This window comes from Prosopis cineraria, unplaced genomic scaffold (assembly GCF_029017545.1).
Source record: "Prosopis cineraria cultivar Desert tree isolate PC_DT_omini unplaced genomic scaffold, ASM2901754v1 PC3, whole genome shotgun sequence".
Classification (NCBI taxonomy): Eukaryota; Viridiplantae; Streptophyta; class Magnoliopsida; order Fabales; family Fabaceae; genus Prosopis; species Prosopis cineraria.
In genome coordinates, this window is record NW_026555334.1 from 38,062,682 (window position 1) to 38,087,070 (window position 24,389).

The window sequence follows — 24,389 nt, forward strand, 5'->3', positions numbered from 1 at the left end:
AATAATTGTCTTTCTACCTTTGTTAAATGCTAAAAAAATTATTAAAAATTATTTTTTTCTTATAAGGAGCTAGAGGTAGAGGTAGAAATTTATTATATTTTAAGATAAAGTTAATGGAATTTCAATTTTTTTTTTGTTTCAAAAAATTATACTAAAAAATAATCTGAAAAATGTGTGTACTTATGAATGTATGTCAAGTTTTAGTTGGGGCACTGAGAAGCACAATAAAGGCAGAATAGTAGAAAGCAACGGTGATAGAAAAAAGGGAATCAAGTAATCTTATTCCTCATCTGCCAGTGCATTGCACTTAAACTGGGAAGTCGCGCACTTGTTGATTTCCCTCTACACAGAATATGATCACCAATGAACAAAGCAGATACAAAAGAACTTGAAGATTACAAATTAGCCGTGGGTATTTCTTTTCTTTTCTTTTCTTTCTTTTTTTTTAAAAAAAAAAACCTACAAGGTCATACCACATTAGAGATTAGACGATTGCCCAGAACCTTTTTCTACAAAATAACACGGTTTCCATCTTCTTTTCTTTGTTTTCCAGAATTTGTGACTCCACATCCCACATAAAGTGAGGGGCAATATCTTTGATGCGGGACAAAATATGCTCCTCATCCCTAATGATGACAAATCCCTGCACATTTATGTTATGGATTCATCAGTTAGTAAGCACAGCATAACAGATAAGTAGCAAGAGTGCAGCATTAAAAGCATTTTTCAACAACCAAGGAGTTCTGCAAAGTGAATCAAATCAGCGTCAACCACCAATAGTTCAGGATCCAGGAGAGTAATGCTACTTTTGTTTAACCTTGTAATTTTTGCATGGTTAGATTCTGGACAGCCATACGCCTAATCTATCCTAATAACTAGACCCCTGCAATTTAGTGAGAACTTTTTAACAAGGAAAAAAAAGTGTTCAGAATCAATTTTCCCAAGCCTGTGACAGCAAATTCCATGTACCTCCATATTGAACAGAGCCTATTGAGAACAGAACAAATTTCATCAGTTCATTACTGAAAGAGCCTATTGAGTTCATAACCAGATTTTCTTTGGTTTGCCTTCACCTTCTGTGTTCCTAGAATGCTTAAAAAATGTATCCTGGGAATGGGATAAAAACATAAAGAACAGGTACGGATTGGCATGGGTCTGCCTGTCAAAAAGTTCTCAACATTATTTTTCGGTCAGCAAATTAGCAGACGTCCAAATAGTAATTTTTCTTTTGTAATACATGACCCGTCAGTGTCTTAAATATATGACATGCATCTATTCTGCTTTTGTTGCTTTCAATTAAAATAGAATATCATTATAGATTGTCAAGAGATTATCAAGCTTATCTTTTCCTCTTCTTGCTAACTCTTTCAATAAATCCCTGTCGTCATTACACATTTGAAGAGATCACAATATAAAAGCCAATATTATTCTAACATTCTGATTCGTCCAAGCTACATAATCAGTTTCTTCAACTAACAATACGACATCAAACATTTAAGAATGTTGTAATGTGAAGGCAATATCAAGTAGTTTCCTGCGCATAACCACTATTACCCCCTCAACTTTGATTTTAATTGTATTTACAAGTTTAATTAAAGGCCAGACTGAACTCAATGCACTCGAGCAGGCATAGAAACACATTTGCACATGTATATATGCATTTATATTAGATATGACAAAATCATATTCCATCTGCTCCTCAGGCTCCTATTTTGATATCATATATAGACCATTGTAATAACAACTTTAAGAAAGGTGATTACCAGTGGCCGTATAAGACGATCCATTTCTAGCATGATATCCACAAGCAAGCAACCTTCCCCCTGGTATTTGTAATGCGAGAAGAGATAGTTGGCGTGCAACAAATCATATGACCGAGGATAACTTGAGAATGCTTCACACCTAATTAAAAGATATATGTATTATCTGCTTGCTAACTAATAATAGTTGTACTTACAGATATCACCAAAGATATTTACAATATCAGCAGTCAAATCTTACCAATCATGGAAAGTTCCAATCAGTCCTCGGTCATAAATTCCAGACAAGGTGTTCTTCATGCTTGCGGGAACTACATTCATTACCCAAACAGGAAAGTTATTTAACGCTGCAGCAAATCCACCACAAAAGGCATTCATATCCATCACGTTGCGTATATCTGTCTCCCTGATATTCATCATTCTCCAATAATGATGAATCTGATCTTGCCAGAACTGGGTGTCTGATGTAAATTCATCTCGGTTTATACCTGTTGTTAAGAAGTTCCAGGTTCAACTCATTATATTGAAGGACACTTTTAAATGCATCAAATTCACACGTATACCAGCAACAATGTTTTATAATCTTACAAAGAACAGCCCAACACCATCGTTTTGATTGTCTAATATTTGCAAACCCACTTATCCCCATTAGATGCATGCAAGAGAACAGCGAATTCTTCTCCATATTGATCAAAGATATCAACCATAATCCTATGAGAACATAACCATGAATGCAATTTGGGGAAAGTACTTGGATACAAACTTCTTTTAGATTTAAGATAAGACTTTATTTGGACAAAATATTCAAAGCATTCGTAATGTTAATCCTGAAGATTAAGTCTTTGATTAATTGTAAGTTAATATTAAAAGCAGGTCCATCATTAAACCTTAACCTTTTGAAAGCAAGATTCTTCACGTGTGTATCTGTACAGTGCACGTGTCCATATAGAAAAGCATAACCTAGCTTCTTGCACTCATAAAAGAGAATGGGCAGACCTAACTTGCTGAGACTCTCAGAAAACACTGAAAGACGCTCAGGTCTTGGAGGAAGCTTGTAAGAGTCTGTATCAGAATTCTGAACATCTACACAATTTCTTAGAGGGATATTCCATGAAGGCTTAGAATTATCAATCACATCACAGACATTTATAAGACTTTGTCTTGCATTGTGGAGGAGGCACGACTGACTATCTTTTTTAATCCATATCGCTGTCTGAACTTTCCGAGAAATGAGTCTCCAACACATAGCTGTTGTCAGATTCACTAATTTATCCCAAACAGCAGGAAAATCTTTATCTTTTCGATAAGCAGGTGGAGCCGAATAGACAAAAAATCCATTCGAACGAAGAAGACGATTCACCTCTTTCAGCAAAATCCCATCTGTAGAATTAAACAAACAATAAAACAAGCGAGCGAGTAATGGAATACGAGATTAATGATGAATCCCCAGAATTTTCACCCCGTTTTGCATCAGTGGTCCAATGAAGCTAGGCTAACCCAACTATTGCATGTAACAGCCTTTGAAAAGTATGCATTGTACTACAATTATCCAGATTAAATTAATAGCAGAACCAAGACTGGGTCCAGTTAGGCTAGCCTTGAATCCCAATAATGTTCACATTACCAGCCTTTTGACAAGAATGAGTTGCACCGTTTACTATTAGTTCTATTATAGTAATAATACAGATAATCTGAAGACGTTTGCATAACTGGACTCAACAATTTGAATTATACATACTAAATTGATGACTTAATGGAGCAGAATTCCATTTTAACTGCTACTCACCACATATAAATACATTATTTTAGAATTCTTTCACTTTCTTTAGCTCAAAATATTCTTAAAGGTGAATTATTGAATGCACAGCTTTTTCAAAACCTTAAAAAGGAGTTATTCTTCTTCAACGAGGCAAGTATGAAGAAACTGGCAGTTTACACAACATAGAATGCACATAAGTTAGAATGCCAAAAATCTTCAATGGATACTTTCTAGTAACTTAGAAACATAAGCCCACAAACAAAATAGAAATCTACATCAACAACAACATATGCAAGAAAACATATGAAGTATAACAATTAAATTCAATTTTAACAATATGCACAAAGACTAACTTGGCAAAGAGTAAAATGCACTGCTCCCAGGTTTCATGGGTTAGTTTTACATCATAAACCTCGAGCAAATTTATACAAATGTATTACGGAAAATCCAAAAACAAAAACGTTTAAGCAAAATGTGAATGGATAAATTGTCACTTTTCCGTTGGTCTGCCAGATATAAAGAATGCCAACCAATGGATGCAGATGGCATTCAAATGCTAAATGAAACAATGAATCAACAAGAAAGCATCTGCCAATCCCAAAGTATGATTCAATGCAACATGTAAATAAGTTAAAGAAAGTTTGTTACCATTCTCATGCCAGTCTACACGACACCGTGAACAGTGAACTATTTCAAACGAGCTAGAAGGATACGGTAGTTGCTTTGTGGCCAAGGCAGCAATCATTGCACCAATACCTCGCTCTAAGGCGAATTGAATCTGATTCTCATGACCATCCTTGGGTGCAAAGGACATTGTTTGTATATCCAAGGGAAGAAGATAAGCTCCAAAACTGGCCACGCCACAACCAACATCAAGAACTTGAACTACCCCTGCAGAACGCAGGTCACCAGTCTCGTTTGTTGTCATGTTTCCTAATCTGCAATTGTGAAACCATTAAATTACAAACTATTCAACCATGCAAACTACTACATCCTCTAGATTATTAGATTGAAGAGATAGAAGGCCACAAGAATCAGAGTAACATTTGAAGCGAGAAAACTTGAGAAAATAAAACAGGTAATAGCATGTTTGATAACCATTAAATAACTTGCACATATAATGCCATTATATGGAAACAATATAGTCTTTTTATCCTGGTGTGTGTTTGTGTTTGAGGGAGGGGCGGAAAGAACATTAATGCTCAAATGTACAGTCTAAGCAGGTTTCATAGAGACGCCTATGCTCTCATGACAGTGCACTATATCTATCTCATGAATTTAGAATAAAATAATAGTTCCTGGAAGCAACTTACCCTATTCTAGAAAGAAATATCACCACAATAATTGCCAAGTATCTAGAAATAAAAATACCACAACGATTAATCCCTAATCAAGAAACTACTTCCACAATCAACCCAGGAAACAATTGCCATCAGAGGGAGAAAAAGGAAAGGGGGTGATCTTAATTGCAGCTACCTTTGGATGTACTCAGGGGCCCCATGTTTGAAATGGGTACCACCACCTGGAAACCACCAGAGCTGATCCTTCTCGTGCACCCAATTTTGCCCTCCCTTGACTTCTGCAAGATGTGCATGATTTATATTACTTCGCCAAACATAATCCCTGCTGATAGGCCATCTAATAGGCATTTTATAATCCTTTGGTGGTGGAATCAAGCAAAATAAGCGCTTTTCAAGCGGAGGACAGTGCCTATCCAGTTCTTCTCTTCTTGAGAGATCAAGTTTTGGGAGCAACGTTGCCACATACGATGCATCGTGGCAAGGAATATACTCATTAAACGTCAATGGGCATACATCCATCCCGGTGTTTGAAATCAGTAGGGGTGTTTTGCGGTAAGTCAGAGCAACTTTGTTGCTAAACCTGGAAGTGCCTGCAAGATTCCATAACATTTTTAACACAAACTGCAAAGCAAGCTGTGCTCTAAATAGCAAACAACAACAATTAACGAATTGCATGATATCATTGTGCTCTAAATAACAAAACTTAACACATAAACTACCACTGAGGTACCCATAGGGCGTAATAGTTGGCATGTATGCGATAGTGGTGAAATCAGCGTGAGCAGTCACTTCTATGCATTTCTACAGATAAAAAATATTCAATGACATGGATGGCTGGTATGCAATCCCACTCCAACTATACTTCTATACTAAATACATGATATAAGCACTTGATGGCAGATAACTTAAAACAGAAGCGTTCTGCATGCTACGGTCTTGAAAGAAGGCTTCAAATTCAATTCTAATCAACTTCACATGAGTCAGCACTACTCTGAGCTCGCCCAAGATAGGACACAAACAGTTTTCCTACAGATAGAAAGTAGTCGGAACAATAGTAACGTAGTCCAATTAGATAAGTTAATGGCTAATGGCTCTATTTGACTGATAATTAGCTTAGAGTCCTAATAAATATGAAAATTTTAGAAAATGACAGTGAAAATTATGTGAACCCCACAGCGTAGCTCCAAAAACATAAAAGTATGACAAATCACCGGAAAAAATATACGAATTTGAAGTTTAGTGAGACATGGAAACTCTAGTTTAAGTCAAGAGATTACCGAGAGGGGAAGGAGGAATAGATGAAGAACTGGAGGGATGCTGAGGAACATGAACGGAGCCATTTTGGCCGAAAAAATAGCCCGCATAAAAGGAAACAATCAGCAGCAGCAAAGCAACCATGATTAACTGCCCAGATTTGGAATCAAACGCCAAACCCAGCGCTAACCTATCCATTATGTATCCTTCTTTCCTCCAGCGACCTTGGAGCCTCTCCTGGGTTTCTTTCAGGATGATCGAGAAACGCCAATGGCAACCTGAATGCTAAGGCAGAAATGAGACCTCGAGCTTCAGATGGGAGGGAAAGAGAAAGAAGAAAGAAGAAACTATAAATGCTTGCAGAATAACTCTGCTTCAGCCTTCAAAACTCCACCCTCCAGATCGCTGCCATTTGCTTTTTTTTTTTTTTTTATTCCGCCTTTCTTTCGGTTCTTTCCTTAAATCGCCAATTTTCTGAAAATCGCCGTCGGTAGACAGTTGGCACGTGAGATGCAAGTGGGCATCCCCATCAAGCTACGTCCATCATTTACAATGTTCTCCATGAAACTTGCTTGCCTCTCAGTTTTATGTGATGGTAATCATGAATGATTCTTGTTCGTCATCTTGGCGCCGAGCTGCCGACAATAAATCATACTGTTTAACTAGTGCTCTCTCGAGTCCGGAAAGGTTTTTTTTTATTATTAATAAATCATTTCATTATATTTTCATTATAAATTTTTTTATTTAACTTTTATTAAATATTAAAAAAAAATATATTATTAAAATATATATTTAATGAGAGTAAAATTAAAAAATTATTAAAATTAATAAATTTTAAATTTTTTTAATTTCAATAAAATATGTTAAAAATGTCCTATACATAGCACAAAAAGAGTGGGTTGAAAAGCCAAAAACCGTATTGATTGTACTTTTTTAGCACCCTCTTAACAAAATTAAGAAAATAATTTCCAAATCATATAATTTTGGCATCTGTATTATAAATTTGAACACTTTTTATGAAATAATCACCGACTTACTCCCAAACTATAAGTATTTTTTTAATTAATTTTAATTTAAAATATAAATAAATAATCTAGTACATAAAAAAAATCATTCCATCCACCCTTTGCATTCATTAACTTAAATATTTGTATAAATATATCTCTTACCTATCATAAAGTATTTTGATAATTGATACTAGGAATAAAAAGAAAAAATGATATATTTTTTATGAAAATAAAGAGTTTATTAGCATGTAATTTAAAAAAAACAATTTACATTTTGTATAAGAGGAAGTAGATTGTGTCACGACGCCAAAGATGGGTCAAACTAAGATAGGATTGGGGAATGAAACAATCATTCCAGTCTCTTGAGTTGCCGTTTATTTACCTATCTTCCAAATTCAATCTATTATTGGAAAAAAATTTATATCAATTAAAAATTAATAAAATTTAAATTTTTATTACAGTTTATTAGCCCTTGGATGAAATTAATTTTTTACGTAAAATGATCGAATTGTCTTTAAAATTTAAAATAAAATAAACTCACTTCATTACCATCATTGATGGAGACCTTGTCAATGTCAAAATCACCACAGCCTTACTATTAGCCTATCACTAGAGCTTCAATACTAATGACATTTTTATTCAAGAATAATTGATGAAGGTGGCCAAAGAAATGTTTGATTCTATGATTTCTTGGCTATTTAAAAGCTTGATGATTTAGTGGCTGCCAAACCAATTTAATTATATATGAAAAAATATATAAGTAATAGCTTAAGCTTCTAGACTATTTTCATATTATAACATAACAATGTATTATTAATTACAACACTTTTTATTTTACTAATATTATTTGTTAATTTGAAATGAACAATCACAAGTTGAAAGTTTCAAAAACCCATACATCTTGCTTGTTAAAAAATGTATTATTATTAATCAAGAATGAGTTATTGTCAAAATCTAAATGGATATTTGTTAATGAAAGACTAACGCATATAATTAAGCCAATTACATTAGCTTTTCTAACATATTAATGCTTGAATAGATTGTTGTTAATTTCAAATAAGTTGTTGTTAAAATTTAAACAAATACTTGTTAATAAATGACTAATATTTATACAATTAAACATAACTTGTCCAGGCCGAATGGATTATTGTCATGTTAAAATATGAATAAATACTTATTGATGAAAAATTAGGTTGTACAATTATGCTTATTATATTTGTTTTTCTAACTTGTTAAAGTTCAAATGGATTGTCACTGTCTTTGAATGCATTGTTGTTAAAACCCAAATGATTTATTGTTTATAAATTTATTCCATTAGCTCTGTGCTTTTAATCACAACATCAAATATCTACTCGAGTTTTCACAACAATGTGTTTGAAAATTAATAAGAATTCATTCGAGCTCTAACAAATAAGGAAAATGGATACAATGGACATAATTATATATATTAGTCTATTATCAATAGTTATTCATTCAGATTTTAACAATAACTCATTTAAAATTAATAACAATTTATTTGGGTTTTAACAAGTTAAAAAAAAGGATAGAATTGGCATAATTATACATGTTAATTCTTCATTCATAAATATTCATTTGAATTTTAACAACAACTCATTCAACATTAACAACAATTCATTTATGCTTTAACAATCTAGAAAAACGGATAAGACAGAAAAATTATACATGTTGGTTCTTTATCAATAAATATTCATTCAAATCTTAACAATAACTCATGATAAGTTAATAACAATCCATTGGGGCTTTTACAAGTTAAAAAAATGAATAGAATGAGCTTGATTATATAAATATTAATCCCTTATCAATAAATATTTATTTAGATTTTGATAACAACTTATTTAAAATTAGCAATAATCTATTCAGGTTTTAACAAGTTAGAATAAATGAAATGATGTGTTTAATTGTTCTTGTTAATTATTAATCAATAAGTATTCATTTAGGTTTTAACAGCAACCTATTCATAATTGACAATAATTTATTTAGATTTTTAACAAGTAAAATGCATGAAATGTCAAATCTCTTAATTTGTAATTATTTATGTTAAATTAATAAGTAATATTAGTGAAATAACAAATGACATTCAGAAATTAACAGCATATCATAATGCTATAATACATAAGTGATTTAGAAGCTTGTGTTACTATCCATATTTTTTTTTTTTCATATATAATTAAATGGGCTTGGTGGCTTGGTGGGCCACCAAACTTTTTAGGTGTTTAAAGGGTTGGTAATAGTGTGGATAGCCTTTTTTTTTTTTTTTACTTTAAAGACAATTTAATCATTTCATATAAAATATTAATTATATTTGAGAATTAAAAAACTGTAATAAGAATTCAAAATCAATTAATTTTTTATTGATATAAATTTTCTTTAGCATATCTTGGTTGATACTGTTCCCATGGAGTAAATTGTTTTCCCAATTCATAGATTTATCCCAGCCAACCAAGGAGGATCACTCATTACTCAGACATCCCACTCCTCAATGAAAGTGCCAATTAAACGCCAAGACAGTTTTATGTGTAAAGCCAACAAAAAAAGGCAGCTCATGTTTTGTTTCTCTCAAGGGACAATAAAATTTTTACTTCTATGTTCCAAACCCCTCCACTGTGATCGTGGTCCTATCAATATAAAATATTTTTAACGAACTCACTCATTAAGAACGTCGTTAAAAAACAATTGTCCTGATTTTTTTTTAAATAATCATGCCAGCTTTCCAAAATTATCTTTGTTTCATTAATTTTTCTCCCTGTATTAATTATTTATAAACATTTCATTAATTTTTCTTCATCTCTGCAAGTCATCTTTATTATATAAAAATGGATTAAAAAAAAAACACGCGAGCGAGACTCGCGATTTTTCATTCCAGTTCGAGCGAGTGATGACTTGCCATGAATGATCGACTTGAATATATAATAATAAGCTTTTTTAAAAAAATATACTCCTACTTCTCTAAACAGAGAATGTATGCGATATTAGCGCTATGTGCGAAGTTTAATATGTGTGTTATTGTGATTTGTGACACACTACTTGGTTAAATATCTGGCATATTTAATTAATAGCTTGCTTTGAGAACGCATTCCTTTGAGCGTAATCTCTTTCGAGACACACAAACGCAATCAGCTTCCCTCTTCTGAGGAAAAGCCCTATTCTACTCCTCCATTGGGTGCAGAATTTGAAAAGATTAAATTTTTTATTTTTTATTTTTTCAAAGCTTTCAATTTATAATTATTTATGTTAAAATTTAATATATTTATTTGCCAAATTAAATAAATTTAGATTTGATATAAATGATTTACATTTAATTTATAAAAAATATAAAAAATTTTAATATTAAGCCTGAACTGTTCGAAGTATATTTGAAAAATTAATTTATAAAAAAATTAATATGAAATATAAATCATTCACGTTAAATCTGGCTTGTTCATATGTGTGAATTGATTTATTTAATTTTTTTATAATTTATATCATTTTTTATTTTAAAAAATGTAAAATAAAAAACTTCCAAGTCCACATTTCACACCTCCTCAGCGAAGTTGAAGCCAGCTCCACAAACAGAACACGCGCATGTATTGCAATCACAGCAAGAAAAACAATAATTTACCGAGAAAATTAATCTGTAAGTCATTATAGTTTATTTTATTTTAATTAAATCTTTATAATTTAATCTATTAGATATGTTAATTCCTATAGATTAAAATTAATAATAAATTATCAACTTCCCTAAAATAAAAACACTTTTGCAGGTTGTAGAAAATTTGATTCAATAATTTTGGCCAAAACAAAAAAAAAATTTAATACACTGTTTAAAAATTTATTAATTTTTAATTAAAATTCCATCTGTATAAAAATTATTTACAAAACAACCTAATTATATAAATCTTAAATTATAATAATTATGTAATTAATTTTAAAATTATATAATCTTTTAATGAATATATAAAATTTCATAATTTTATTTTTTAAAAAAATTCAAGGATTTCAACTTTAAAGAATTAAAAAAATTAATAGATTAAATTATAAATATTTAATTAAAATAAGGTAAATTATAGGAATCTAATTTAAAATTAAAAAAAGTTATAAGAACTTGTATATATATTTTTTATAATTTATTTATATATGAAGCCATTTGAATGACGTCATAGAAGACATTGTCCTTATTGTCAGCACATTCTGCTGCAATGTCATAATAGTATCATACAACTATTTGAATGTTATAATTAAATCGCCACAACTAAAAAGTTTTGGCTATTTATCTTCCTTTTCTCGCATTCATTTACATTGCATGAAGGAGAGAGCACACCCCTATGGCCCTTTGTATCCGGTGCCCCTAAGGAAGAGATCGCGGATGTTGAAACTGACTGAGAAATAACAAAAAGGTAGCAGAAGATAGGAAAAATTTTAAAAATAAGGACAAAACTTAAAAACTTAACTTTACCTACTTAATATACTTTTATCCAATTAAATTAAAATAATTAAATTTTAAAATATCAATAATATTAATAACAAAAGTATATAATAAATTCACATATTTTATTTAGAATCGGGGGCTTTAAGTATTAAAGATTATGTGCATAAGTGTTGTGAAAACTAGCACTGCTGTCGCGCCAAAAAGTAAGTTTCATCCATTTCCAACTCGATAGCTTTAAATAACAAGCCTTTATCAAATTAGTTTCAATTTGACAGATCTGGGATTCTGGGTTTGAGCAGCAACTATGGAAGCAGTGTATGCTAAATTCGAGCAAATTCAAATAAGGTTTGGCCATCTCACTTCACATCATGACATGTATAACGAAGCAGTACGCCTAATCGTCCATACATGAAGATACTATTGGCTGCACACTCATAAAATTCTTGTCGTTTGCGGTTTCCTTGGTCAGCGTGCTCGTCAGAACGTGGCCAAAACAATTCTTGCCACTCATTGGTCAGTGCATGTTAAATTCGAACAAATTCAAATAAGGTTTGAGCTAAATATAAAACATCATCTATTAACTGTTAAATTAAAGTATTTGAATAGATCATAAAATCATATGAGTTAAATAATTAAAAAATTAAGTTTAATCAACAATTTAAACAAAAGATTAGTCCCAATCCTAATGAAAAGCATCGGCCAGATAAGTACATTGAAGTCCTACCAATTACAAATACATCTTGTAGATTATTGATATATAAAAACACAATCTCAAATGATTCTGAATATCACGGAGACAGAATCATTATGCCCAAGTATCTTCGCAAAATAACTTTATTACTAAAAGTAGAAAATAGTGATTAAAGAGTGTCGTGAATTTCATGAAATTTTTGATTATTTGTAAGGACATTCTAAATTCTAACAAAGAAATTACCATTACTCTATTACTACAAATAGAGTACTAAATTGCAAAAGAGGAAAGGGACATCACTTAAAAAACTTACACTTTGCAGTTATAATTTTTAGGTTCATCAATTAGTTTTCCTTCTAGACTTGTAACTATTTACATTTTGTAACCTTTTAAGTAATAATCAAATATTTATTTTATCAAATCTTATATATCTTTTACATTTATATAAATTATAATAAGGGAGCTTAAGAATTTTTTTTATTATGAATTGAAACTCAACGTTTCTGATATATTTGATAATTTACAGTTCTCGGGAAACACCAACAAAATATAGTGCTCTCTCACTCATCGTCTTCTATCTCATCTTCATTATCTAGTCACTAAGGACAAAACAATTGCTCTATTCTACCATCCCTCACTTAACCCACTCATGCCATTTTACTTGCTACTTAATTTTCTTACTACACTCCAAATCGCCCTTATATATCTACTTGAACTCCACACAGGCAGCCCATAACCAATTCATGCCTTATAAATGTTGATTTTATAATGATTTTTTTTTTTAAGGAATTGCTATAAAAACTAAGATATATGCAAGTTTCAGAAAATGAGAAAATACGAGATGATCACCAACACCGAGCAATTACAAGGCCAGGCCAGAGATCCACAGATAGCAGGTAAACAAGTTAATTTAATCTTTGTATTCAAGATTCAAGTCTCACATATAGATTCAATCAACAAATAGATAGAAAGTCTCGCGAGTTTATGAGATTGCTGGATTGGAGTTCTTCCAAAGTTTTTGAACTAGTACCAGCAGCAGCAAAAGAATTGTTAATTGTTAGGCGGAACCTTCAATGAGTGGAATTTTTGGATTTGCCTTGCTTTAATCTCAAGCTTGAAACATTATACACCCGAATCTGAAATAAACATGCATGCATACATACATACATACATACATATATATATGCTATAGAAATTAAGAGTGGGGAAACTGAAGAAATAACATTATTTGCGAGCTACATCATGGTATGAAGTTGATCATCTATGCAGCTCCATCATCCGAGAGAAGTCCTCGAAGCACACAGACCCATCCCCGTTCCGATCAACCCCTGCTATCATGCGCCGGCAGTCGTCTAATGTGCACCGCTCCTCTCCGATGGCCTCGAAAACTCGCATAAGCTCCTCCGCTGAAATTTTCCCGTCGTGATCCGTATCAAAAACTTCGAAGGCCTCTCTCAACTCCTCCGAATCGCAACCAGGCTCGCATACCGAACCTACCCGGCTCATCAGTGCCTCAACGCTGATGCACCCTCTGCCGTCGTGATCTACTTCCCTGAGCATCATCGTCACCTCCTCCTGGCTGGGCGGCTCTGTACCAAGCCGGGTCAGCAGCGATTCCAACTGTTCCCTCGAGACAAACCCGTCATTGTCTCGGTCCATGAGCTTGAATGCATGGACCATATCACAGGGAAAATCGGACCAATCAGAGGAGAAATCAGGTAAGACGCTGGTGGGGGTTGAAGAACCGGCAACGCCGCTCGGAGCCTTGTGGATGGTTGATCCTTCAGATGAAGAAGAGGAGGTTCCGGAGCCAAAGGACGGGGGCCTGGATCTGGACACGGAGGAGCGCTCCTTCTTGGAGCGGAAAAGACGTTTGGGGTTCATAACGGTGAGCTTCATTGCCGAGTATGAAAGATGATGAAGAAGAGGAAGAAAAGGAAGACGAAGAAGAGAAGAAAAGGCGTTTGAGGAATGAGGGGAAAGAGGGAGGAAGGTGGGTTAAATGGAGGGAGTGAAGTCGGCATCAGCACGTCCATCATCGCCATATGGCCACACGGGAACCTTCCTCGAAGTTTCCTCTGTGTTTTGAGCATATAAAGGGCCCACTTTTTATGATTTATAATAAAAAGTGATATCCTGTTGGAAGTTACAAGGCGAATTTTTTAATTCAACGTTTTCCCAACCTTCTTCAAGCCTGTGAAGTGTGAACATTTTTTATCTCACTTTTTTTATTAGTAAATTAATTATATCTGCACTGATGGACAGATACAAAAAAGTAATTATATCTGCGCGAATGAAAAGTGGTTTTTATGCCTCTAACTAATTACAGAAAGTAAGCTTGGTTCCCAAAACAAAAAAAATTACGGAAAGTAAGGGATAATCGCGGTCCCAAATCACAGCTCAACCGGACAAAATGGGCCCACTCTTTTTTGGGTGCCATGGTCAACATTGTGTAACCAAAAAAAAAAAAGAAGGAAAAAGGAAAAGAAACACCGCTGCAGGAACTCTGCATCCATCCATGATCCAACACTGCTTGCCGTCAGCTTAACAGATCAAACGAGACATTAGAAACTTCTAGTTTTTTCTTCCTTAGAAAGCCCAGTGACTTGGAATTATTGAGATTATTAAAAAGTTAATCAATTTGACATGATTCTGTCTCTATTTTCGTGTGGAAACTAAGCTGCAACATTACTTCTTACCTTGCAATTACATGGGTAAACGCAATTGGTTTGTAGAATTACCGGAAGAATTACTCAAATGCTTTCAAGGGGTTGATAGTTGTCAAAGCCACGCTATCCATGTGATCACTACGTAGAAATTAGAAAATATTTCTCAAGAATACAATTAAGAACATATTTATTGATAATATTATTAATAATTTTTCCCTCATTGTATTTAGTCATATTATAATAAGAAATTAGTGACAAATAAAGAGAAGTAGGATAGAGCGTTTAGCTAAATGGATTTAAGTGAGAACATAATTACAAATAATTTGGTAAAAAGGAAAGTTATTTCATTGGAGTTCCTGAAATTCACATGCAATGCCCTTTTGCCATTCCGTTATTCACAGGTCGTACTTCAAGAGCTCACATTTCTTTTATATATATATATATATATATATATATAAGCGCTGTTAAAAAAAAAGCCAGGATAAAATGAAGCAAAGGAGCACACGGGAAAAATGGAAGGAGCACACGGAGAATGGGGACGTGAGAGAAGAGGCGCTGAATAATCAAAAAGCGAATTGAAGGAGTACAGTGTATGATAGTGATGATACCTGTGGTGCTGACAACTGACATGCCACGCTCTTCCCACGCGCATCTCCCGCTTCCCATTCGGCTGTGTGAATGCGGGCCCTACCTCTTCTCTCTACTTTGTGAATTGTAATGGCCCATCCGCTGGTGTCACCTATCAAGTTGGACCGCAAATTTGGGACTTGGGGATCCTACAGGTCCTTGTTGCATATTCCTCCCCAAAGCTGTCTTCCCATTTTTCCTGGCCAGTGGTCTCTCCGCACAACTCATGACTCTCGTACTAACGACATATTTTAATGCCTTGTTAAACAATGTATTTGGTTCAGGGCTACGCTTGACCCTGAACCCGTTATCCTTATCGCCTTACCTGTCAACTTTGAACTAAAAGCATAATAAACAGTTTCGGCCTCCACACCCTTGATTTTTCACACGTAAATAACGAGGCATGGAGCATCATCTTATAGTTTGTTGATCTCTTGGCAAGTGGGCTACAGTACACTCGTGCGGCTCACTCTCATTGCATTCCCCCTTCCCCCTAGGACAAGTAACATATTCATAAAAACAAGTACTTTTGGTTATTACCTCAATATTTATTATTATTGTTATTACTATTATTATTATTATTTTTTGGCCCCAAGAGCTCGAGTCCAACAAGCTTCTTCCTAAACATAAAGTGCTGACACTTGGTGAAAGCCCCTCGTGATGAACGTAACTACGATTTCCCACACTTTTATAGAAGCCTCCCTTGAACTCAAACATGATTTTAAACCTCCCACAAAAAAAAAAAAAGAAAGAAAATAAAGATGAGGTGGAGGCTTGATGGAGCGATTACACTGTGTTGGCGACTATCCATCCACTTAGGAGCTTACAGACTTACAGCTAAGGCTTCCATGCCCTAAAAATGGAAGGAAGACAAGAATGATCGAAACTAAATATAATGCAACACCTACATATATAAAATCCCAGGTCAATCTGTTTAGGAACCAGATCAATATAAAATTCCTAAAACTGTCTGAGATAGTATATAAACATTATCATGCAAGGAGTCTAGAAACGGCCTAGCATTGTTTAGTTGGTTGAGTTCAACACCCCAAGGTGTGGAGGCAAGAGCCAGAAACTGAACGAACGATTCCATAGCAAAGGTGGTAGCTACCAAATTCAGGTCGTCGTAGAAAATTTATGTATAGAATCATTTTTCCTTCTGTACATTCCTGAGTAATCCAAATGATGGGCTACATTTCAAGGGAAAAGAAAAATGGAGGTCCCTCGGCAGGAATACTATCCGTGTTATTTACAATCTGGAAATCAATAGCGACAAAATATTAAAATCGCAGGAAGAAAAAATATCGTCAAAATCAACTGTCAATAATGATCTGATCTCCTTACCGACATCTGTATCAGTATCAGAATGGTCCCTAGCTATATAATTAAACTCGGGTTTCCCCTGGGGAACTGGTAGCTTCGGAATCATCATCTCCACACTCAGAAGTTGCGCTAGCCGCATCCATATCATTTCCTGGACAGTCAATTTGCAAACATTCAGCAACTTCATTGTTGTAATTTTCAAAATCATGGTTCCTGTTCAAAGTTGTCAAATCTTCTTTCTTTACAACATTAAACACAATCCCATTTTGGATTCTTCCTGGCTGCAAAAAATCGCCCTCGGTTACCATTATGCTAGATCCATTCATGACTAACCTATGGTCAATTTCTTGATCAAATTCTATGCCTTCAGAGCTCCTATCAAGGATGTTGACCCTTGGACCGTGATTATGCTGAAAAACTTGAGAGTGCAGATGAGCTGCCACGCCGTTCTTTAGGTCAGTATCAACATCTAAGTTTTGAACAAAGTCAATAAACATATTTGCTGAAGTAGTTCTCATCAAGGGGCCACCAGATCGTGTCCAAGAATTCAAATTGACACTGTCAGATTCACTGTCACTTTCATCATGTATGGGGCGGTGGGTTTTCCAATTTTTACCTGCAGCACCTTGATGCAAAGAGGAACCAACATCTGTTAGGTCTTCCTCAAAGGAACTCGCCGAATTCTCTCGTGCAATGCAATTCCACGAGGGGATTCTTCCTGAAGCATTGAACTTGACAGAACTGGCCAGACCAATAGAAGAAGCAGCTGCTCTTTCAGAACTTCTCTTGAGTCTTCTCATATGACTGAGAACAGCAACACATTCATCAAGAACAAGCTCAGTGCCACAATTTGCTTTTATGGCTGAAAGCTTCGCCCAGGTGCACCTTCTCCCTTGGTTGGCTGCCTTTTGAAGCTCCCCAAAAGAAGGGTTTTGTATAATTTTTGAGTACTGGTATCGGACATTTATTAAAAAAAAAAAAGGACATCACATGCTAATCACTCACTAGTCCAATAGTCATCCCTAGTAAATGGCACACAAGAAGATTCCTAAAATTTTAGCGAAACGTGAAATAGAAACTTGATCACAGCATATAATTTTGAATATTTAGTAGCTAAAGCCTCCATAATAACCACAAATTTTGCTTCAGATTAATATAATTGAAACAATATTTCCCCCTCAAACAACATCAAAGAAGCACACACCTGGGCAAGAGTTGCGGGCATAACAACAGTTACATCACCCTCCCAGTCTTGAGCAAACAGCTTTGCGAGTCCGCCTAATGGAAAGCCAAGTTCTAGTACCTGATTACATCTATGTTTCACCTCCATCTCAGCAAGATGAGCAAGCTACAGGATTTAAAAACACAATGAACATTATCAGTTCATAATAGAAACATTATGTCAAGGGTAAATTGCAGACCAGATAAATAAGATGCAAATCCTACGTAAAGGATTTCACATTATGAAACATGAAAGAAGCTTGCTCGCAAGTGAAAACAAAGCGGGAACTTCCTCTTTTAAGTCATCCAAATTTTCCAGGAATGGTTTTCCCATAAACATTGTCAGGGCAGTGGAGTCGGAGATGCAATTAAATTTTACAAGGGTTTTGAGTAACAGATAACAAAACCATACTGCTCAATAAAACAGAGCATGCCTAAGCACACACCAATAATTAAAGCATGGCAACAAGGCTAAAATTCTACAACAGATATGAATAGATGAAAACATTTGATCTATCACTCTATTGGTAGTTTGTCAAACATCAAGGAAACTCTTTTGTAGTAATGGATCGTAACAAAGCACCAGCTAACAGAAAGCAGCGAAAAATTTCAACCTTTACAATTATTTAACATCACATCAATTCATACTTTCTTCTGCCAAATCAATATACCTGAGACATTAGTTGTATTTTTGGGGTAGAAACAGGTATGAAGTTCACATAATGACAAGAAACAAAAGCATATTTTTGTATAAAGTAGCGTCATTATATGAAGGTCCAAGTCCATGATTACATACCTTGGCAGCAAAATTGCCTCCATATGCTCTCACAAAGTCTTTTAATCTTAACAATGGTGAAATATGTGGATTGGCCTGGCTGACAATAAAATGATTGACATTAAACAGCTCTTTTAACTGCATCATCGGTAGATCGATCTCCAGGCTCCCATCCCTCCAGCGACGTATGGGTGTAGATCCTTCCTCAGGGCCCAAATTGAATGGAGGATGGTAAGGAACAATCTCTCCACTTCTATCCTTTGCCATTAGTTCCTGAGCCTCAAAAAGGCCAGGAAAGGCACAAGAAGCAGTGACCGCACTCCATATAACAACATTGGGTGAAGTCAAGTAGTTAAGACATCTAGGCGGTTCATGCCTTCTTGGGGAGCAAACTGTTATCCCAAGAATTCTACCTGTCATGTCATAAGCTTCTTGAAATGTAAGGTTGCTTGTCAGGTTTCTTAACATGATTTGCAATTGTCTGATCTCATGAACAGCACCTCGTGTCATGATCCTTTTCACAACTGTAAAAATCCCACCCATTTCATCAAAAAAACTGTAATGAGTGCCAAGAATGCTCAAAAAAGCTTTGGAGTTCAGGCCAAGACCGAGTAGCAACAACAGAACACATGATGGAGCCTACACTTGAACCAGCAATTATCCTAGGCAAGAGTTTATGCTCTACCAGTGTTTTAACTACACCAACATGAAAAGCTCCAAGAGAGGCTCCTCCACTCAACAGCAAAGCAGTCCTCCCAAATGCGTGTCTGGTTTCATGCATGAAAGCAAGCCTTTCTTCCAATGAGAGCTCCTCTGAGTCAAAGTCACAGGCCATTCTCAACTGAGTCGATACCTCATCAATATACTCCTTAATTAATTTCGGCACCTGAAGCCTATCTTTATGAAGCTCGGGGTTACACATATTACCTAGATTTCTCACTAGATCAGCCCGCATACAAAACATTATGTCTCTAAGAGATCCCTCTTGCCGGCGGTGGCGGAGCTCTTGAAGCTTACTCCTCACTAACTCTACGTCGTAGAATTCTGATTCATTCATCTTTGGAGTCTCTTTATCAAGCATCTTAGCAGCATGAGCCCACTCCTCGTAGGTCAATGCGGTTCTCATCATATTTCTCCAAAATTTTCTCCGATATGCCATTTCAGCCTTTCCCTTCACATTTGTATATCGTCTCAAGAAAAAAGCAATCAGTGTCATCATTAATAATATCCCCTGTGGATTTCTTGGATGCAACCATGTTAACATGTTTGCGCAAAATCCCCTAAACCTATTCATCATATTTAACAATACACTGAATATTTGATGTCTCAAATGCGACATGGACTTGCAGAAAAGAACTCTGAAAGCAATTGTTCGACCAATGATGCTCGATGGTCCAATTGAAAAGCGGTCCACACTAGCCTCATTGCTCACATCCATATCCTTGGTCAGAAGTAAGAAATGTAAATAATGCTGCTCTCACAGACGAAAAGTTTCGAGTGTGAGAAACCAAAGGATCAAATAATCTGAGTTTAGCGTCAGGAATAATATGTGTTGCGACAAAGTATTAATGGGTGAATAATTGATATAACACAAAACGCAAAGTCGAAAAGAAATATCAAGAAAATTTCTGGACTAACTAACTTGGAACAAACAATGCGTAAGTGAAACGAATTTCCCTTGCGAGCTTCCGGGACGGGTTCCAATCAGACGAAGATTCTCTAAGGATCATTGAAAGAAAGATGAAGCATACAACAATAGCTCGATCAGATGCCCATAACTCTTTAAATGAATCCCCGGCAATCAAATGTCGAATTCGGGCTTTTTAATCAGAAGGCTCTCTCGGGCGAGCCAAAGCTCCAAGTTTTCTAACTTCTATCTGGAAAGGAAGTGAACAGTTTCGTCTCAACACAGACAACCAAAGCGAGGAAGGAAAGATAGGGAATGAAGAATGTTGTAAGTGAAGCCAATACGGGGAAGGCCTAGCAAAGCTAAGACGCAAACAGATCGAAAGGGATGCGTACATGGATAAACGAAAGAGGCGTGTTGGGCATTGGGATCCGAAAACAGATCGAAAGATACGGGACAATCTGACAGTTGAGCCTTGAAAGGTGCTCTTATATTTCATATTTTTGGCCGGAGAGGTGCTCTTATAGGTTCTGTGCGATCCAACATGGAGATACTACATTCATCCTTATATATTTTTAATCAAATCATATAAATTAATAAAAATTAATTATTTAATTAAAAATATAATAACATTTTAATTTTTTTTAATTATTGCAAATAAAAAAATAATTTTTTTAAAATAAATTAATAAAAATATTATCTTTTTTTTTTAATTTAATAAAAATATAATAGTTTATTCATTAAAAATATATTAACAATTTTTTATATTTAAGAATAAAAAAAATTTAAAAATTTTTTTATATATAGAGATAAAGAGAATAAATATATATATATATATAATGATATTATGGTGTTGGCTAGAAATACAAATAATTTTAACAATAAAAAACAATAGCACTAAATTTAAATATTATATGTGTGTGAAGCACAGCGTTGTTACTGTTATATTTTATATATTAAAATATTTTTATATAATAAAATGTCATGTGTCGTTGTTGTTGCTAAAATATCACGTGGGCCCATAGTAAAAAATGATAGGCATGAGCGATGAGATATATTATTTGTTGCTTATATTTTGTATAAGATATAATGTTTTATTTTTAAATTTTAATTTATACTCTTTTTGTTCGAATATATAAAATATTTTTTAAAAAATTGAGTATTTTAAAAATATAAAATATTTTTAATTTTTTAAGATATAATTATTATTATTTTTTAAAGTACTCTTATTGAGTAGATTACTTTATATTTTTTTTAGGGTGAAACACTTTATTAAATATGAGTAAATAAAAAAATATAATTAATTTAATGATAAGTAACTACTTAATTAGAGATAAAATTTAATCAAAAATATGTTATATTTTTAACGGGCCAAGTATGAAAATAACATATATAGAAACAATAAATTATTTTTATACTTTTAATATAGATGGGTAACAAATTTTTATATATGATTGTCTAATATTTAAATCCTTTAAAATTGATATTTTTAAATTTAAGTGAAGTTTTGCATTTTTTTTAATGAAGAAAGACAATTTTTTTACATTCTATAAAAAATAATAAAATTAAAAAAATATAACTTCAATAAAATTTACACACATCAACTTTGGAGAGTTCAAATCCAATTTTTTAATATACAAAGGATGTTATTTATACTTTCAATATGTATCTAGAAAAAAATTTAAAATATACCTAGTTATTTAAATTTAAATTTATATAAAATAATACATAAATTTCAAATTTTAACTTAAAAATATAATTTTATTCCAAAATATAAAGTAGAATATATGGTTATTTTAATTTTAATTTATGTCAGGATAACATATCATATGATAACAAATTGTTTATTATATTTTTCATACATGCAGGAGTAACAAATTATAAAATAATATACGTGAAAGTAAAATAAGTTATTGTGATTATTTTTAATATGCATGAGATAAGAAATTTATTATTAATATATGCAAGTACATCACAACTCAAAAACCTATTCAAAATATTGAATTATGCACTTCAAATTTAATCCTGTGAGGTTGATGAATTCATTTTTGATTGCACATCTCCTAATCCTGAACTTCTTTTAGTCACCGTTTTTATTATTATAGACACACACACACGCACACACAAATGATTAATAAATAGTACCATAATATTGATTATTCTACTTGCCTTCATTTAAAATCACTATTCATATTTATTTTTACTTTTGGCTATAATTATGATTTATAAATATTATTATTATGACATAATTTATAGTGTGTGACTCATTATGATACATGTTTTATTTTTCTCATGATGCATTGACCAGCAAATTCTTAAAGAAAATAAGCTAACTTCATTTTGTATGATATGCTAAATTAAAAATATTAATAATTTTTACTATGCATGAAGGCAATACGTCGTGAAATAGGAATTGTCGCTTCGAATTTTAGAGGGAACAAATAGTGACAAATGTAATAATATTTGCTGGAGAATAAATTTTCTTCTTCAATTAATTATAGGGTAGAACTTAATGGAAAATTCATTCTTTAACACAATTTCAAAGTTTTCCCTCACATTAATATAAGGAAGAGCGCAAATGTGGGCGTTGCCTTCTTAAATCCATTACGGGAGTAACATATTTTAAAATAAAACTAAATTGTCATTCATATATTTAATATATCTGGTAAAACAAATGTTAAAATAGAATAAATTTTTATTTCCATTAAGTAACATATTACAGGTATATAAAAATAAATTATTGTAAATTTTTCATTGTTATTTTATGTTTACCCTTCAAATGATAAAATATCCTTATAGATATTCAAAAATATCTTGAGTAAGTTCACAGTACCTAATATAAGTAACACACACACACACACACACCAGTGCATAGAATGGGTCAAAATCTAGTTTCATGCAACACTATATATGGGGTACCGTATATTAAAAAATTTCTTTTATATTCTCCCATTAAAAGATATAAAATATTTTTAATCAAATCTTATTCTTCAATAAAGTAATTACTTATCTTAAAATTAATATATATTTTTATATTTATCTCTATTTGATAGGGTATTTATCATAAAATAAATATAAAATAATTTATTTAACAAGTACACCTTTGAAATAAGGATAATAATTACATATTAAAATATTAAAAATGTCTTACATTTAAACATTTAACTTTTTAAAAAATATTTTATTTTTTTAATGAAAGAAATATACTTTTTATTATATTTTAATTTAATATATTAACGGCGCATATAAGTTAGATATTTCACATTTGTCACTGTTATTCTTCCTGCCAGGATGCTGGATTTCGTGTTTTTTAATTAGTTCGTTTCACTGTTTTTTAAAATTGTTTTCCCAAGAAAATGTTTCAAATCCCCTTGCATTGCAAGAGGGTTTATTTTAGTCGGCAGAAACAGTTAATATGTTAAAAAAGGTAAATATTTATAAATTTATAACTCGACAAGGTGTATGAAATAATTTTAAGAAAAATAATAAAAAATTATTATTCAAACTTTTTTAGAATATATCTCACGTGGTAATACAAGAATATTTCACTTCAAAGGTAATAAATGCATTCACAAATTTTATCTAATATATTGAAATATAATTTTAGAGAGGATAGGTAGTAATTTTAAGCAGCACTAGTGATTTTTTGGGCTGACAGTATTAATTATTTAGTTTTGTATTTTTTTTTAAATGTAGTTGTCAATATCGTTATCATTATTTATAATATTGATTTCCATAACAATATCACCAGTGTCAAGGAAATCTAACACAGATGTTAATTACAAATATTTTTCAAATGGGAGTTTAAATAGATTTAACTTCAAATTTTTAAACCGGAGTAACTAACCAATAGTAAAAATTGTTATAGTTAAAGTTGGTAGTTTGAACTAAGCTCTAACCCACCCAAAAAAAAGTTAGGGTCGAGCTTAACTATAGAAACTTTTTAAAA

The 24,389-nt window shown here is 32.9% G+C and overlaps 2 protein-coding genes and 1 pseudogene across 2 annotated transcripts; all 3 read right to left on the reverse strand.

Moving 5' to 3' along the window:
- Positions 1 to 252: 252 nt before the first annotated feature.
- Positions 253 to 6,693, reverse strand: LOC129306953 (probable methyltransferase PMT7). Its single transcript, XM_054947779.1, has 8 exons — positions 6,098 to 6,693; positions 4,996 to 5,410; positions 4,168 to 4,457; positions 2,757 to 3,140; positions 2,002 to 2,248; positions 1,764 to 1,902; positions 474 to 643; positions 253 to 342 (listed from the first exon to the last, which is right to left on the reverse strand). Exons 1-7 carry the CDS (start codon positions 6,270 to 6,272, stop codon positions 485 to 487), a joined length of 1,809 nt encoding a protein of 602 aa, XP_054803754.1. The 5' UTR covers positions 6,273 to 6,693; the 3' UTR covers positions 253 to 342; positions 474 to 484.
- Positions 6,694 to 13,272: 6,579 nt separating this feature from the next.
- LOC129306732 (probable calcium-binding protein CML36) lies at positions 13,273 to 14,184 on the reverse strand. Its single transcript, XM_054947460.1, has one exon. It carries the CDS (start codon positions 14,095 to 14,097, stop codon positions 13,456 to 13,458), a length of 642 nt encoding a protein of 213 aa, XP_054803435.1. The 5' UTR covers positions 14,098 to 14,184; the 3' UTR covers positions 13,273 to 13,455.
- Positions 14,185 to 16,274: 2,090 nt separating this feature from the next.
- On the reverse strand, positions 16,275 to 20,923 carry LOC129306425 (triacylglycerol lipase SDP1-like; annotated as a pseudogene).
- Positions 20,924 to 24,389: the final 3,466 nt, after the last annotated feature.